Genomic DNA, 15,961 nt, shown 5'->3' with positions numbered 1-15,961 from the left:
TTTTCAGGAGTGCTATGCACCTGCAACTCCCAACTGAAGTCAGCAGGCGCCCCAGTTGGTCAAACATTCCTGGAAATCTGGCCTTTAACCTCTCTGTCTGATGATGTGAGGATGAACTTTTACATAGCCTAAACTATTAGTGGTTGACTAATCTATCTTCTCAAGAAATTACTAATTCAGTTCCTCCGTCTCAGACTCGAATCCCACCCAATGAGATAAAATGATCTCATACATCTGGGTGTGCCAAGTTTTGCTGTGAAGAAAGTACAGTGGAGAACTCCCAAGTGGTCAATATGAAATTATCAACAACAGGCTATTAACAAATGATGAATAAGAGCTATTCCCTGTTACTGCAAAGCACGTTTTCTTCAGAATTTACTGAACTAGCTCATGGAGATTTTGTATCGAGATAGGTAGGACAGACACACAATTTTCCCCCTCCAATTCATTTTTATTTTGGTTTCCAATTTTAACCACATTGATACAGGAATAATTCATGCAAATGTATCATCTTAAATACAGCAGAGAGAAAACTCACTGTTAAGAGGATTTAAGAGTCCCATCAACTCAACACACAAAAATAAAAAAAAAAACCAACAAGAAAAAAAAGTAAATTAGCAGCAATAAAATAAAGTGCATTTAGCCAAACTTCTTTAATATGAACCTGGAGGAGTCTGTTCTTGCAATCCTTTGCTCTCATACGTAAGAGGTGATTACTCCCCATTAGGAGGCAGAGGCAAACTGTCTCTATAATATACAGCAACACTGTGAACTCTTCCACCCGTCTGTATTAAAGGAGTTCAGTTGTATTTTGCTTTAGGTTTTAGAAGAATCAAATTAATTGGCAATTATGTTTAACTTTGATTCTGTTAATATAACATGCATCAGGCAATCTTCTCCAGACGGTAGTGGCTAGGGTTAGATACTCTTAAGAACATTTCTCTGCCTACGTTAACAATTTTGCTTTAAAAAAGGTTCAAGTAATTCTCATCTGGCCTGTAGAACAAGTGGTTTCACTGCCATAGTGAGAATGCCCAAGTCACCAAACATCTCTGAAGAAAGCTTTAGCAGTATCAACTCAATAGCAAGATACCCTGTTTTGCTTCTACCATCCTCTAAAGGGGGTTCAAAGACCACAATATACTATCTGATTTGAAGCCTATGCTACTTATCAGATTATCTCCTGGGGTCTGCACAAAGACCTGGCCACTTGAAGCGGTGAACGTCCCAGAAAGTCATGTCAGCACTTTCCAGAGTCCCCATGTAACACAGCATTATCCTTCCTGCACTCGGGAACAAAGTATTTCCTACTGCAGCAGGGATCTGCCTATTGTTTTGACTCATCAGCAAACTATACAGCCTGCTGTAATGCTGGATTAGCAGCCCTGCAGTCTGAAGGGTAGAGTTTATCAACAGAACATGCTGCTGCTGCTGCTGCCTCTGCTTACACATACACTCACAACAATGACCTGAGAAACCACCTGCAGAGGCAAGAATTCAGTCTCTTTGCCTATTCAGTCTTTGAGCTCAGGAACAAGTTATTGCAAGCTGTGATGGCAACTGTGGTGGGAACACACATTCTTTAGGAAACAGACTAAATTATTCCCATTCCCTAAAGGCTACCGAAGAGCCATCAGAAGGCCATGACTTTCCAGTCTGAGTTGGATTCAAACCAGCAAGCTAGAAGTGAAATGTTCCATTATCCCATAGCTAATGCCCTGAGCCATCCCCTGGCAGAATCTATTCCCCTCCCTTCCATCCCAAAATGCACCTGACTTGCTTCTTGTGACAAGAACTTAACAGAACTCTCAGTCTACCAACACTCTGTGCTAATCCACTGGAAAATCCCAAATCTTAGTGCTTCAAGGCTAAAATATCCTAACTGGCTTAATGTTACTTCATTATTTATCCTCCCTCAGACACCGGATAACATCTCCCTCCTCCTTTCTGGGACTAGATGAGAAGCAAGTACACTGGTTACTGGCACATGGGTATCGACATCTGTACTTGAGCAAGAAGTCATTCCAAAGTCTGTTGATACCATTTTCAAGTATCATTGTCAATATGACAAACTCCCTTCAGTCTTTCTAACCTCAGCTGGGACCTCCTTAGAGTTATCCCACAGAGACTCATTCTGGATTCTTTGGAGATATCTCTGACTTCTGGAGACATGACATGGGGGAAAAAAAAGCCTCATCACTATTCATGGTGGATAAGCATCTTCCCCAAGCGGGGCGGGGCGGGGCCACCTGATCCTACTGCTATTGAAATCAGTGGGAGTTTTACCCCCAGTTTCAATGGTAACAGGCTCAGGCCCACATTGTTCTGAACATGATCAGAATTAAACTGCATTTAGGGCAAATCCCAAAACCAATCTGATCTGTTTACAAATAAAGCAAAGCTTAGAAAGTTATGGTGACCCATTGCTTCCCTGGCATGGAATTTCCACACCAATACACATCTTCTTGGCTCCATATGAGCTGCACTGAATCAGCCCATCTTCATTCTGTTTAACCTCCCCCCGCCCCTCAATGGAACCATATTAATGCAGACAGTAACATCCTATGGAAGCTTTACATGAAGTAAGATCTCCTGCAGCTTGTAATCTACCCTGTCCTAAAAGGCCATGAATTGATAATGGAATTCCAGAAGCCTGCATCCCAAAACACGCACTTTTAAAAAACACATTTGTCTATACATTTCATAAGGTAGCTATTCACACCCTGCCAACTGGCCCATCTCAGATCCTGCTTATCTTTCTCAATAAGATACCAATTTACCAGGTCACCAAATGCAACTCCTAATTCCACTAACTCCACAATAACTACGTGATGACAGTCAGTCAGTTTTGTCTCTGCCATGATTTGTCTCTCAAGTAACACAGGGCTAGGCCAAGAGCTTTCTTAAACTGAAGAACTTGCAGGAGGAAGATGCCCCAAATCCAAAGAGACCAGGTGAAGAAATTTACTATAGCAGGATCCTGACCTCCAACCAAAAAATGATTTGTTTTCTGCTCCTGGGTCTTATTTGCACTGACACTTCTCCATGGAAAGAAAAAGAGCAGCAAGTCTCTCTCCCACTCTCTCTCCAGCAAGTCTCTCCCCCGCTGTATTGCAATTGAAGAGTAACAAAGAAGTGTGGCTAGATCTCTGTATGGGCTGTTAGAGTGATATATGGGCCTCTAGATGTGTGGGGGGAGGAGGGGGCAATGGTCTGCATTTAGATGACTAGCTGCTTTTCACAGGCATATCTGATCTTGTGACTACCTCAAAGGATTATCAAGATCCATCTTTACATATTAAGGTGATAATTCATCAAGGGGGAAGTTTTGAACCTGATGAACTTTGGTGACTAGTGAGATTTTTTTTCTTTTTTAAACAACTGACAAACTACCCTACTTCGTTCTGCATTACAAAAGCCTCCTGTAAGTGTATGAAGCAGAAATTCCTTCTAATCTCCCTGGCAGGCAAGAAGAGGTGTGTTGAGAGGTTGGACATGATAGGGGAAAGAAGAATCCCATTGTTCACATGGTGATAGACCACGCAACAGCTTGCTTTTCCTCATGCTCCTTAGGGATTCCATCACCCACCACGTTCTCTGCAGCAGTTAAGAGAGCACTGAAGGGAAATGGTTTCTTGTCTTCCCACATTATCTGCGCTGCTGCAGGTACTGATGCGTGAACATGTTGAGTTCACTGTCCAGCCAGCCTGCTTTATTCCTGCAAGAAGGAAGAAAATAGTCTCAGTTAGGCCTATCCATTGAAGTTAGTTCACATTCACTGCCCACTCTAGTCTGAAAAGGTATGAAAAGGATGCACGAGTGGCAAAGATCGGAGAGAGCTGCCACAGAGTCCCATAACTAGGTGTCTCTAGTCTAGGTCAGGGAGCTTGCATGGACAGTGATCTATAAGTTTTGGGGTTCAAACCAAAATCCTAGTTGCAAGTTTAAAGTGATCTCATCCACTGTTTGTGGGAGTGGAATATTTGAGAGGGGAGCTCCCTGCCCATCTGGAGTGAAGGTGAACAGCAGAAACTCAGATGCCCTGCAATGAGGAGGGAAAAAGGCCCTTTGTCTCATTTTAGGAGATACGAGTGGTCCTGAAGGACCTTGTAGGACCCATAGGTTTCTTGGGTTTGTGATGATCCTGACCAGATTGAGAGTCAGAAAAAAACGGTGAAGTCCCAGATATCTGATTAGTGCTAGATGACTAAAAATGTCTGGCAGCGTAGGGAAAAAAATCAGTTTTTCCTACAGAAGGAAGGGAGAGGCTGAAGGTAACAACCCAACGGCTACCAAAGTTCCAGGAACATCCCTGGAACCCTCTCTTCTTACAGGCTGAACGAAGGCAATGCCATCTACACGAAAGGACATACAACAGATCTATGTTCAGAAGCAACGTAAGATCTGGTCCCTTAGGAACACGCATTGGCTCTTTGGAAGATAAAGAGATCAAGTACCATGTTTACTTCACTTCCAAGCAGGAGTGAGTTGATGCTACAATAAGGCACATTCTGACCTGAACAGTTCAGGGAAATCTCTACATTACATGTAATTGTGACTCCACTAAAGATGGCACAGTATACAGACAGTTCTCCACGAATTTGCTGTCAGGAGCAAAAACCTCACCTGAGCAGTTTTGCTTTGCTTTGCAATGAGTCCAAGATTTCAATTTTTTTATTCATGGCAGCAATTTCCTGCTCAAGATTCTCCCGTGTGACATCCACCTGCTGACACAAGTGAGCAAATGTCCCAGCAAGCTCCCTAGAAAATGGAGAGAGGAGGGAAGAGAGAAGAGATCAAACTCAAAAGGTATTTACACTGTGCAATGATTTGATTATACCACCTCCAGTAAGCCTAGTTTGACACTCTCCCTTCCCATTCCAGCTTCAGAATATTTCACAATCAGTGGGCAACAGGGAATTTACTGCAAGTTCTGGACAGTGGCATAGGAATGTCAGGATTTGATACTCTTGAAGGGTTAGTACTCATGTTTAAAAGCATCAGGTTACTATGATAACAGGTGCTTTAGAAATACATGTGATAAAGTTTCAATGCATGCTCATCCGTCACTGTACATTTTTAGACCTGGGAGTACCCACTACGCACAACAGACCTGTCATGTGGTAGCCTGGGTAACAGCTGGCCTTATGTGGCTTAATGGAGAGTACCTTAAAAATGGTGTTATTTAAAAGAGATTAGTTGAATTGAGGCAACTCACTGTTGGACTTGATGGCTGCAGTTGGAGCCTGTGTAGCTGACAATGAGCTGCAGTTTCTCACTCGCATACTCCACAAACTGACGTTTGAAGGCTCTCTCCTTCGCTTTCATAGTCCAAGTGAGGCGCTCATATACATAAAGGAGCCCATAAAGGCCAAAAGAGAGAGCAATCAGTCTCCAGCCCACAGCCTTCCAGACCTGCAATAAGCACAGTAGAAAGGTGGCATAAGTCATCAGCCAAGAATGATGCTAACTTCTTACAATGGAACAGAAAACACTTGAAAAAGTTCCATAAGTGTAAGGGATCCTTTTCCTCTTCACGGTATCCTTGTCTCTGAAGTGCAGGCAATTAAGCAAGAGCCTTCTTAAAGAGACCTTCCATATACGAACTAGGGCCTTGGACTCTAGCTCCCGCTCTAGAAAGGATTTGCTGTGCAACTTCAGCCAAGTCTCTCGACTTCTAATTTTGGATGCCCAGCTTGAGGTACGTAGAGCTTATTTTTGAAGGAGCTAAGCTCCCACATCCCCAAATTAATGGAAGCTGCAGCAACTAAGCACCTCTGGGGGAAAAAACCAGCCCAAAATGTCTGAAGTTGGAAATCCCAAAAGTGGATGTACACAAAACCAGAGACTGATTGTGAAAGTTTCAGCCTTCACCTCTATCTTAGCTTCCCTGCCATTAAAATGGGAATAATACTTACTTACCACCCAGGCTCAGAAGAGTAGTAGTTAATGTTTGTAATATGCTTTGAAAGTGTTATTTTATCTTAACAGCCTTGAATCCACCCCCAAACTTCAAGTGCAATAGTTCAGTGGATCTCTCCCTTTTGATGTTCCTTGGGATACAACACTTTGCTCTAGGCTCTACGATGGACGAATATCACATCAGTTACTGACTGAAGCCTGCAGTCTAAATAACTCTCCAAATCAAACAGCACAACTAGCTCTCAGAAACAACTGTCTGTACAGAGATTTTCAACCCACCACTCCACCAATCACGAGGATCCCCATGGAAGTTCTGGAAGTCAGTGATGCCAATCCAGTCACCATAGACACCATGAGCTCTTCCTGGGTCATAGAACCCTGGGGTAGGGGAGGCAGACTGGGATTCGCTGGGGTTAAAGGTAAAGGACGTTGAATCTAATTAGAAGGGAAAAAGAAAAAAAGCCACAGATAAAAGGGAGAACGCAAGCTACAGCTGTTTCTTTCAGAGCTTTGACAGCCACTGAAGTCTTCAGTGAAACCCAGTATCTACTGCTGACCCACTGAACATTTAATGAGATGTCATACCTGGTCATTATAGCCCATCAAGGCCCGGCGACTGTTCTTTGGTCCCAAAAACCTATTCACAAGCATTGTCCAGCCAAGAGAAAAATGGAATTCAACGTCCTCCTGGAAGTCGGCACAAAGCTTGTCACAGTTCAGGTCATAGCTGAGTGTGAAGCATTGCCGGGGGATCAGCATGTCTATTTGACCCCGTAAAGAGACTGGGAGAAGGGGCTTTAAACCATCTACAGGTGAGAAATGGGAGAGGATAGGAAAAACGTCAGCATAATTGAGAAGTACGAATGGGCTTGACTGGAATCAAACAGGCTCTCAGTTCTGTGCTTACCTTGTTTATCAGTTAATTGGTGTCTCTTAATAATAATAATAAAAAAAAAAAAAAAACAAAAAAAAAACCCAAACCTGACCCAGAACAACTGGTAGGATCTGAAATTCATTATGGCCAAATATGGCACTAAGGTTCCCCAGAGCAGTCATTCTCCAATTTTCCATTTTATAGACCACTTTGGGAGAGATCCTTCCCTTGCTGCTTCTCTCCTCTTTTCCCTATCACTTCTCCACAGTTACCTAGAGCAGAGGTTCTCAAATAGTGGTCCATGGACCACCAGTGGTCTGTGAGTGCCATTCAGGAGGTCTGCGGATAGTTCCCTCTAATCTATGGGCCACTGCAGTCTATGATCCATAGTCTGAGAATCTCTGTTACACAGAAGTTGCCAGAGGTATCGGTTACCCTTTCCATTATATAAATTAGCACATGCTCTGACATTAAAAGAGGCAAATGCATCAAATCTCTACCATTTGGTTTTATTTAAAACAAATGGCCACTTCGTCTTGACCACACTAAACCATAAACTATGTTTCATAAAATAATTTTGAAACTGCTTCAAGAAAAGTATGTTTTCTACCAGCTGTGGGCGGGAGCTTTGCTAGAGCAACCAGCAAAAAGCCCCTGCAGTGGGACTAACTGAAAGTATTGCAAATTGTGCACATCACAATATCAAACCTTTTTGCGGTAACACGGAGAAGATTCCTATTCCTGCAATGAGGTCTTGTCCAGAGCATCTTGTCACAGCAAGATCTGCAAGCCTTTTAGTTAGTGCCACTGCATTTTTGCTGCATAAGCCTCATCAAAAGTTCTACTGTTTTTGAAATTGTATAGAACAAGCAGAGGAGGTGGGTGTGAAGTTTCAATCCAGAATGAGTTTCATGACACGGAAAACCCCTAAAAACAGGTATTTAAGAGGGACCATAAAGACACACTGAACTACAGTCTCACTAAACAAGGCGCTATTAACTGAGAAGTTGCAACCAGTTCATCGGCCCTCACAGCCCATCTAAACCTGCATGGACACAATTACCATGCTAGATTTATTCTCATTTGTCTGTAGTAAGGGCTGGTTCTTTACATGCTGTACTGACCTATCATTTCTTGTTGCATGGTTTGCAGGGAAGCAGTGATGGCATTAGAACATCGATCTGACATGTTACGGCCCAAACCCTCCTCAATGTGTCGATGTAGTTCCTGAAACAGACAGAAAACAGAGGCTGACACTGAAGCAAATCCAGACACAAGATGCATCATTATCCAGACTGCTCGTTAAATGCAGGTGCTGGAATCGCCAAAACAGGCAGTTCAAAATAGGAAGCATACATTCTGTCTGCCCCCAATCCCGCCATCTGTTAAAAGTAGTCCAATATTGGAAGAGGGAAGTGAGGAGGCAAGGAAGAATAGAACTAACCAGATGACCCCTGCTTTAGTGAAAATGCTGCTTACATTTCATCTACACCATACAAAGTGAAAGGAGATACTAAGACAACTAGTGCCTTACTGTCATGCCCTGCAATTAAATACCATATATTTTTATACAAGTCTATTACTACTAGGTTAGTCTGGAAAGCCCCGGTTCCTTTTCTGGGATGTAATGAAACCCTCAAAGCACAGGAGACAAATATGAACCAATAATTTCCGCACTACAAGAAACGGTGCCTACACTTAACTTTCAAGTGCACAGGGTATTTTGAACAGCTGGTGGCAATTTCTGAGACATCAGAGCAAGAAACAAAATTGCTTAGGTGGCTGGTCCAACATGTTAAAAGCCAGTATCATTACTCACATTTTTGTAAACTTTGAGGACAACTGGAGATGGGTGGAAATCCATCTGGTAGTCTTCTACCAACACTGAGAGTCGCCTAATCTCTTCAGCCATTGCATTCGACACCTGAAAGTGCAAGTACAGGATTATCTGGAACACTAGCAGAGAAAACTCAAGACTATTCCCAGGATAGCTGAAAAAAGCTGTTAGAAAGATTGATTTGCTAATAAGCAGCAACACACAGATAAATCCCTACAGCAATAAGTCTCCACCACATATGTTTTAGCAGAACCCGTGACTTCAGTGCTTATTCAGTATGTTGTGTTTTCTCAGCTTCTAATCTGCCCCCTGTCTTCCAGTCAATCCTTCGCACTTTTCCTTTCATCCTTCTGATTGGCCTCTAGGCCAATGAAGCACCTGTTCCTTACCTGTCTTTCTACCTCTTCTGTGATCTGTTTTATTTTCATCTTGTAGTCCTGAGTGAGCAGCTCCAGCTGTTTGTCAATAAAACCCAAGCGCTCCTGTCGTTCCTCTCGCATCTCCAGACAGTAAACCCTGAGAAAAAAAAGGTGCCTATCAGAAAGAAGCATCCGCACATCTCTGATCTGCAAGCTAAATGGAATCCCAGAGGTAAGACATTTGGGGGGAACAGAGATTTTCTTTTCCAGGGACAGGCACTAACAATATTTAAGACATGTTACACACAAGTAGCATACAGGAGAGGTAGGGGGTTTCTCCATAATTATGCATTAGTTGCAGGAGTAATGGTATGTGTCGTCCTGTCCCTAGCAATTTTGTATGCTATATTGTGATTTTAAAAGCAAAGGCCTGATACTCATGTTTCGCAGACTCCCTCCCAGAAATATTCAGTGCAAGCTTCAGTCTTGTGTGCACTAAGTCTCTGCAGCTGCTCACCTCTGCTCCTGGGCAGCAATATGCAGAGAGTCCATGATAAGGCGAACATCTTCAGCAATCTGCTTGGCTCTCACTGTGTGCTGCTCAAACTTTGTTTTCACTGCAGACTGTGAGATGCATTCCTGTGCACACAGAGGCAGCCATCAGAAAATCAGCAGCAACTAGAGGCATTAACATAGACCTCTCTCCTGCATCATTTATTGTCAGGACACAGTGCTAGCCCAAAGTTACAGGCTCCATTCTTCCCCCCCCCTCAAAAGGACTGTGACTCAAATAGCAGCTTGGTATGAATGATGGTGCTCACCTCAAATCGTCTCTCGAAGTTTTGAAACTCAAACATTCTTACTTGAAATCCTTCTGCCAATGCTCCACCTAGGGCAAGGTGGAGGACACAAGGTCACCAGGGCAAGTTTACAGAAAGTGAACAGAGAATTTGAAGCACCAGCAGGAAAGGCAGGAACATCTCTGGGGCTGGTTCTACTCACCTGCCAGATACCTTTTTGTTTAATTTTGGCTTCTCTTCACTCCCCTACTTTTTAGTTAAATCACCAATTGATTATTTGGGACAAGACAATCTCTACCTTCCCACACAAATGAAATGAAAGACAGAACTGGTAGTTTTCCTACCTCCTTCCGGCATCCCTTGAGCCTTCTGGATCCTGGCATTTAGCACTTCCTTCGCTGACACAAAGAAGATGCGGTCCCCAGCCTGCGCTCGATCCACCACACCCAGTTCATCCACTAGAAAACTGGTGCAGCGCTCCATGTGCTGTCGACGGACCTGAAGGATAAACCGCACCCCCCCACACACAGTTTTAAAGTCTGCTTGATAGTCCACACCATTGCATTCAACAGGATCAGACAACTAGATGCCCCCTGCAGGCCCTATATAGCAATACAAGTCTACAATAAAAATATTTTGCTCTTTTATAGCTCCTTTGTGGGTCTCAAAGCACTTTTCATACATTAAGCCTCACGAAACCCCTGTGGGATAGCTGAATACTCTAACCATTTTACAAATACATAAACTGAGGCATGAAGATATTAAGTGATCTGTCACAGGCCCCCCAAAATGTCAGTGACAATAACCATTAGACCATACTGTCTGCCAGACAACTGACTCCTCATTATGGTAAGCAAAGTCCAAACTGTAAGAGAATCATCCTCTATTACCGCTAGCCACTCCTCGGCTCACAGAACGGATCCCAGTTTGAGTGAACACCAATTTAAATATGGCACAAACCTCTTCCATGTATTCAGGTTCTGAAGCTGATGCATCCCAGCGGTTATTCAGGATAAAAATGTTGGGGCGAGACAGACGTTCGTTCACTTTGTGGAAGAACTGCTTCTCCTAAACAAGGAAATCGCACATCAATATGCAAAATGTCAAAGCATTTACCCTAAACCAGCAAGCATTTACAAGTGGAATTCGAATTACCGTTTGCATCAGCGTGGACTCAGAGTTTGCCACCAACACAAATACATCAGCATCCAGACAAAACTTGTCAATCCAGCTGTCCAGCTCTGTGGTTACATCAATGCCAGGGCTACAGATAACAGAAAAACATGTCACAAGAGCTGTGAAACTTCAAAAATACAATTAGACATTCTCCAAAGGAAAAGAAGAAGAAAGCAGCACATTACATTTTCTTACAAAAGATGCTTTCAAAAGGTGTAGCTGCTCAGTACAGTTAATGTCCAAACTTAAGCTACACTGTGTTCTGGGGCTATTTAGTTCAGGAAGTGAAGGAATTATTAAGTGGCACTCCATCTGCATTTCTCAGCTCTGCTTCCAGGTCCCTTCACATCAGAGTCCCTGTATGGGAAGAGTGAAATCTCTCACCTGTCCATAAGCACTAGATCATCCTTTAAGAGAGGACATTTGGAATTGGGCCACACCACACTGACCAGGCTGCCAGCATGCAGAAATTCATTTTGATGGAGAGCATGAGCCAGCTGGTTGACTGTCTGTCGAAGGGAAGGGAGGGAGGGAGAAAAGATCAACAGGAGCATGTTATTAATGTCTGATAACTGCTAGAATAATTATCTCCCCGCCCTGAAATATTCACAGACAAGAACAAGGTCAAGACCCAAATGAGAATTATTTTCTCCCTTTACTGAAAAAGGGGCTGCCCCATAAAACTGCACACATGTCCCTGCTGAGAAAGAGCTCCATCTATTAGGAACTGCTCAAGGGCAGGATTTCTCACACACATTACTGAGATTACCCTTATCAAGAGAAAATTCCTTTCTGAAATCTCTTAGGATTGGGACAAAGTCCATCATCATCATCATCATATACTACTTGGGAACTTACCTTGACACTCCTCTTCTCCTCTGAGCCTTCAGTAAGTAGGAAGGCATCGTGACCATCCGTCCCCTCCACACGCAGGAAACAATTAGTGGTGTGTCCAATCCCCGAGGGAAGGACTTTATCCCACAGCATGGCATTTATCACTGTGCTTTTTCCATTGCTTGTCCTGGGGTTAAATGGAGAATGATTCACTGGAGCTCTCGAGAGACAGCTGTGCTCTTTGCATATTATAGCCACTCAAATCTCATGTCCCAATCAGATTCAGAAAGTGGTTGGTCATACATTAGAAGCATTCTATCAGTATAGGAATACTGAAATACTACACCAGAAGTGCATTACTAACGTGGGTGTTTTGTTCAGTATAGATTATTCTATCTCCCCTGAGCAAAACAAGCCATACCACTAATGGTGCAGTTTTGCTGGTGTGTCTGAGTGTATTCTTGGGACTTTAGCTCGCTCAAATATGTTGATCGGAGATCGCACACTGTCCGAACTGCGCCAGAAGCAGCCCCTCAGTGTAAACATGACCGTAGTGCATTAGCTGCCATATGCAACTTGCTGGTCAATCAGTACTAAAAGGATTTATTTGGGCATAAGCTTTCATGGGCTAGAACCCACTTCTAAACAGAGTGAGGGATTCTAAATGAAAGTGAGAGAATACCAATGATGATCAGACTTTTACATTTCAGGGTCTGGACAGTATGCGTCCCTATAAATACCTTTCACTGGCCATGATCCTAAAGATCCCAGCTGCTTCACTGAGAAAAGTCCAGGCAACACAATTATCCAACTCACCTGCCAAAAAAAGCCACTTTCATGTGTCGCCGTGCCAGCACCTCACTAATGCCACTGACTTTTGACAGGTATCCTTTGACTTCCAATACCTGCTCTTCTGTGGTGACAGGGTCAAGTTCCACATTCCTGTGTGTTTCTAAAACGCAAATAAATTGTCCCTCAGAATTTCAGAAGTAATTTATCAACAGCAAAATAAATCTGAATGAATCTAATTTAAGTCTCTGGAGTGTAGTTATATATTTATCTGCATGGCAGTCATACCCTGCTTGTTTGAGGGCCACAAACAAGTACACCTTGCCTTTGCCCTGAAGCCTGTTTCACTGGCTGTTGAACAGTGCCCCCTCTCTTAATTCTAAGGGTTGTCACATAAAAGAGTGCCTTGAACAGCACACAGCTGACATTTCACACCCCAAAGAGCTTTAAAGCTCATTTCTGGCAATAACAGATTAAGAAATGCACAGCAGTGTCACAAGTGACATTCACATGTTGTCAGCAATGGGATGTCAGGACTAAGAATCAAAGGATTAAAGACAGAAAAAAACCAATGCAGCCTAGTACAAGACTAACTTCCTTAATTATTTTTTTTAAATATCAGTTGAAAGATAATTAAAATCTGAGATCAACTTGAACATTCAGAAGCCTGTATCTTTATCCAAATTTGATGCAATTTTGTCTCTTATAAGTATACAGGTCTAGTGACTGCATTTAATCTAGCGTTTTTTGTGTGACGTACTGAAATAAACAAAGCACTACTGTACACCTGATGGCGGGTTACTCAGGGATATACAGCTTACCTTCCAGGAATGTGGAACTCTCCTGGATATATGCAGCCAACTGTTCAAAGATGCCATTGATTTTCTTCTTTGCAGTGACAAAATGCTTCAGTGGAGAAGCATTTACCTCAGCCATGTGTCTTTTATCCTTCTTTACAGCAACTATTGACTTGGAGCGAGTGAACAACAGGGACATTGCGCTATGGGGAAAAAAATCTAATAAGATACAATTTCTTAAACACTCATTCCTGCCCAAGTAAAGTTTTTTCAAATGTGTCTATTACCCAAACAGCTAAAAATAGCTAACACATTTTAAAGAACACTGTTACAAAGAGGCAATATGTTTCACAAATATAAGTGTCGGAGTAGCAGATCAATATGAATCATGCCGGTTATTGCCACCCAGATTTCTTATGTGGACAATTTAGATTTTAAAATCTAAATTTGATTGCAATTTTTGTTTCACATGGTATTTAAGCCACCAATCTATGGTCACTGAGAAACTCACGGAATACATTATGGAACAATCAGCTACAGCCGTCTACTCCAGAGCAAGGAACTGAATCTAGACCTGCCACTTACCATGCTAATAACCTAGCCACTTGTCATCCTTCCTTTGTTCTCTTTTTCTAATCTCTACTTCCTTTTAATATAGATAAAGTTTAGAAAAAAGCATTGGGAGTATAAAAATGTTACTTCCCATTTATGTTTGCAGTGTTGTTGTAGCTGTGTTGTTCCTGGGATATTAGAGAGAGAAGGTGGGTGAGGTCTCTTTCACCAACAGAAGCTGGTCCACTAAAATATATTACATCACCCAGTTTGTGTCTCTTGAAATTTATAGCATTTTACTTTTTAGAGTACTTTCAAATATTAGAAAATATTTCGAAGTGTTGTATCCCCATTGTACTGATGACAAAACTGAGGCAAAGAGATGATGAGACTCTTTCCCAGATTCAAAAATAGAACATAGTTCTTGGCTCCCTGCCATGTGCTCCAAATCACTATTACCCATGCCTCTGGAGCACAGAATCGAGCATACAAATACCAGGTGCAAACACACTGAATTTCAGTCTCAGAAAGCAATTACAGTGCATTGGTGAAGCTCCCTATAGCACCAGAACAATCATTACTGCATTCCATTGTAAAAATGGCCATACTGGGTCAGAACAATGGTCCATCTAGCCCAGAAACCTGTCTTCCAACAGCAGCCAATGCCAGGTGCTTCACAGGGAATGGACAGAAATAAAGGACAAAAGGCATCACCCCAAGATTCCTAAAAGTGCTACTAAATAAACATCTCAGAAAAGTTATTTTAACAGCTCACCCTAGTGCCCCTACATCTAGCTGTGTTGCAGTATGAAAGAGTCTAAGCCCTTCAGAGGGACCCTAGTGGGAAGAGGGAAGTATCCTCTTTGATTAATGCTGTGAGGAAACCTGTAACCCACTACATCAACAACTAGTGAAGTGCCATAGGAGCACCGCACTCTTCATCCCTTCTACCATTTCATGAACCAGTGATTCTGCCCCTCCAGGGAAGGGGAAGAGGAGGAAGGTTGCAAGCCTAGCTTACTTTCAGGATGAGTGTTAAGTTTTCACAAGCCAGGCATGGTCAGCTCCCTCTGTCCCATGTGCCAATGACTGCTTTTCACAGTGCTCACTTCTCTGGGTGGGGCTTGGTCTGGCAGCTCCTGGGGCAATATGGATCCAGCCTGTCCCAGTCACGGGAGGAGAAGGAGTGAGATCAGATGGTGCACACAAACCCACGAGGGTTCAGGGTGAGTGACTGTCAGGGCAGGCAGTTCAGGCTCTTGCACGCATGACTGTGCAGAGGTGTAGATGTGGGCATTACATACCCTGAGCCCACCACCCTCTCTGGGAGGGCACACCCAGTACACACACCAAGTGCCTTGTACACCTGAGTGCGCACACCCTAACCCCACCCTCCCCACGCCCTGCACACAGTATGCATACCCAGCGCCCGCATGCCACGCACACGAGTGTGCACCCTAACTCCACCTCCTCCAGTGCCCTGCACACAGTATGCACACCCAGTGCCCGCGTCACACACACACGAGTGTGCATCCTAAACCCACCCTCCTCCAGTGCCCTGCACAGTATGCACACCCAGCACCCGCGTCTCACACACATGTAAATGCGCACACCCTAACCCCACCCTCCTCCAGTGCCCTGCACACAGTATGCACACCCAGCGCCCGCGTGCCACGCACACGTGAGTGTGAACCCTAACTCCACCTCCTCCAGTGCCCTGCACACAGTATGCACACCCAGCGCCCGCGTGCCATACACACACGAGTGTGCACACCCTGACCCGGCCCCTCTCCCCGCGCCTTGCACACGAGGGGGCACGCAGGGCCTCGTACGCGACGGATGCAGGAGACCCAGAGCCCACAGCTGCTCCCCGAGCTCGGCCTGCTGCCGCTACCCGCTCCTCGCTTCTGCGCCGCCGCGCCGCCTCACCTCCCAGCCCGCTCCCCAGCTCCCGCTTCGGGGGGCCCGGCCGCCGCCCGGTTCTCCCGGCCTCTCACCTTCACCTTCTCTCCCCCACAGCG

At 43.9% G+C, this 15,961-nt stretch overlaps 1 protein-coding gene across 3 annotated transcripts; it reads right to left on the bottom strand.

The window, feature by feature from the left end:
* Window positions 1-430: 430 nt before the first annotated feature.
* On the bottom strand, window positions 431-15,961 carry MFN2 (mitofusin 2). Of its 3 annotated transcripts, none has more exons than XM_032775393.2 (19): window positions 15,938-15,961; window positions 14,962-15,100; window positions 13,413-13,591; window positions 12,619-12,754; window positions 11,827-11,989; window positions 11,353-11,477; window positions 10,948-11,056; window positions 10,753-10,860; window positions 10,137-10,290; window positions 9,814-9,881; window positions 9,510-9,631; window positions 9,023-9,149; window positions 8,616-8,720; window positions 7,921-8,023; window positions 6,508-6,728; window positions 6,202-6,357; window positions 5,219-5,415; window positions 4,627-4,761; window positions 431-3,718 (listed from the first exon to the last, which is right to left on the bottom strand). In XM_032775393.2, the coding sequence occupies exons 3-19, from the start codon at window positions 13,585-13,587 to the stop codon at window positions 3,649-3,651; spliced, it is 2,274 nt and encodes a 757-aa protein (XP_032631284.1). In that variant the 5' UTR covers window positions 13,588-13,591; window positions 14,962-15,100; window positions 15,938-15,961; the 3' UTR covers window positions 431-3,648. The 3 variants fall into 3 exon arrangements, with proteins under 3 accessions (XP_032631284.1, XP_074916469.1, XP_032631287.1); XM_075060368.1 differs by lacking the exon at window positions 14,962-15,100 and adding an exon at window positions 14,716-14,777 and having other exon boundaries at window positions 15,938-15,955; XM_032775396.2 differs by lacking the exon at window positions 6,202-6,357.

The sequence above is a fragment of the Chelonoidis abingdonii genome, chromosome 23, assembly GCF_003597395.2.
Source record: "Chelonoidis abingdonii isolate Lonesome George chromosome 23, CheloAbing_2.0, whole genome shotgun sequence".
In the NCBI taxonomy this organism is placed as follows: Eukaryota; Metazoa; Chordata; order Testudines; family Testudinidae; genus Chelonoidis; species Chelonoidis abingdonii.
Note: the sequence above shows the minus strand (reverse complement) of the source record. Positions and strands in the feature narration are given on the sequence as shown.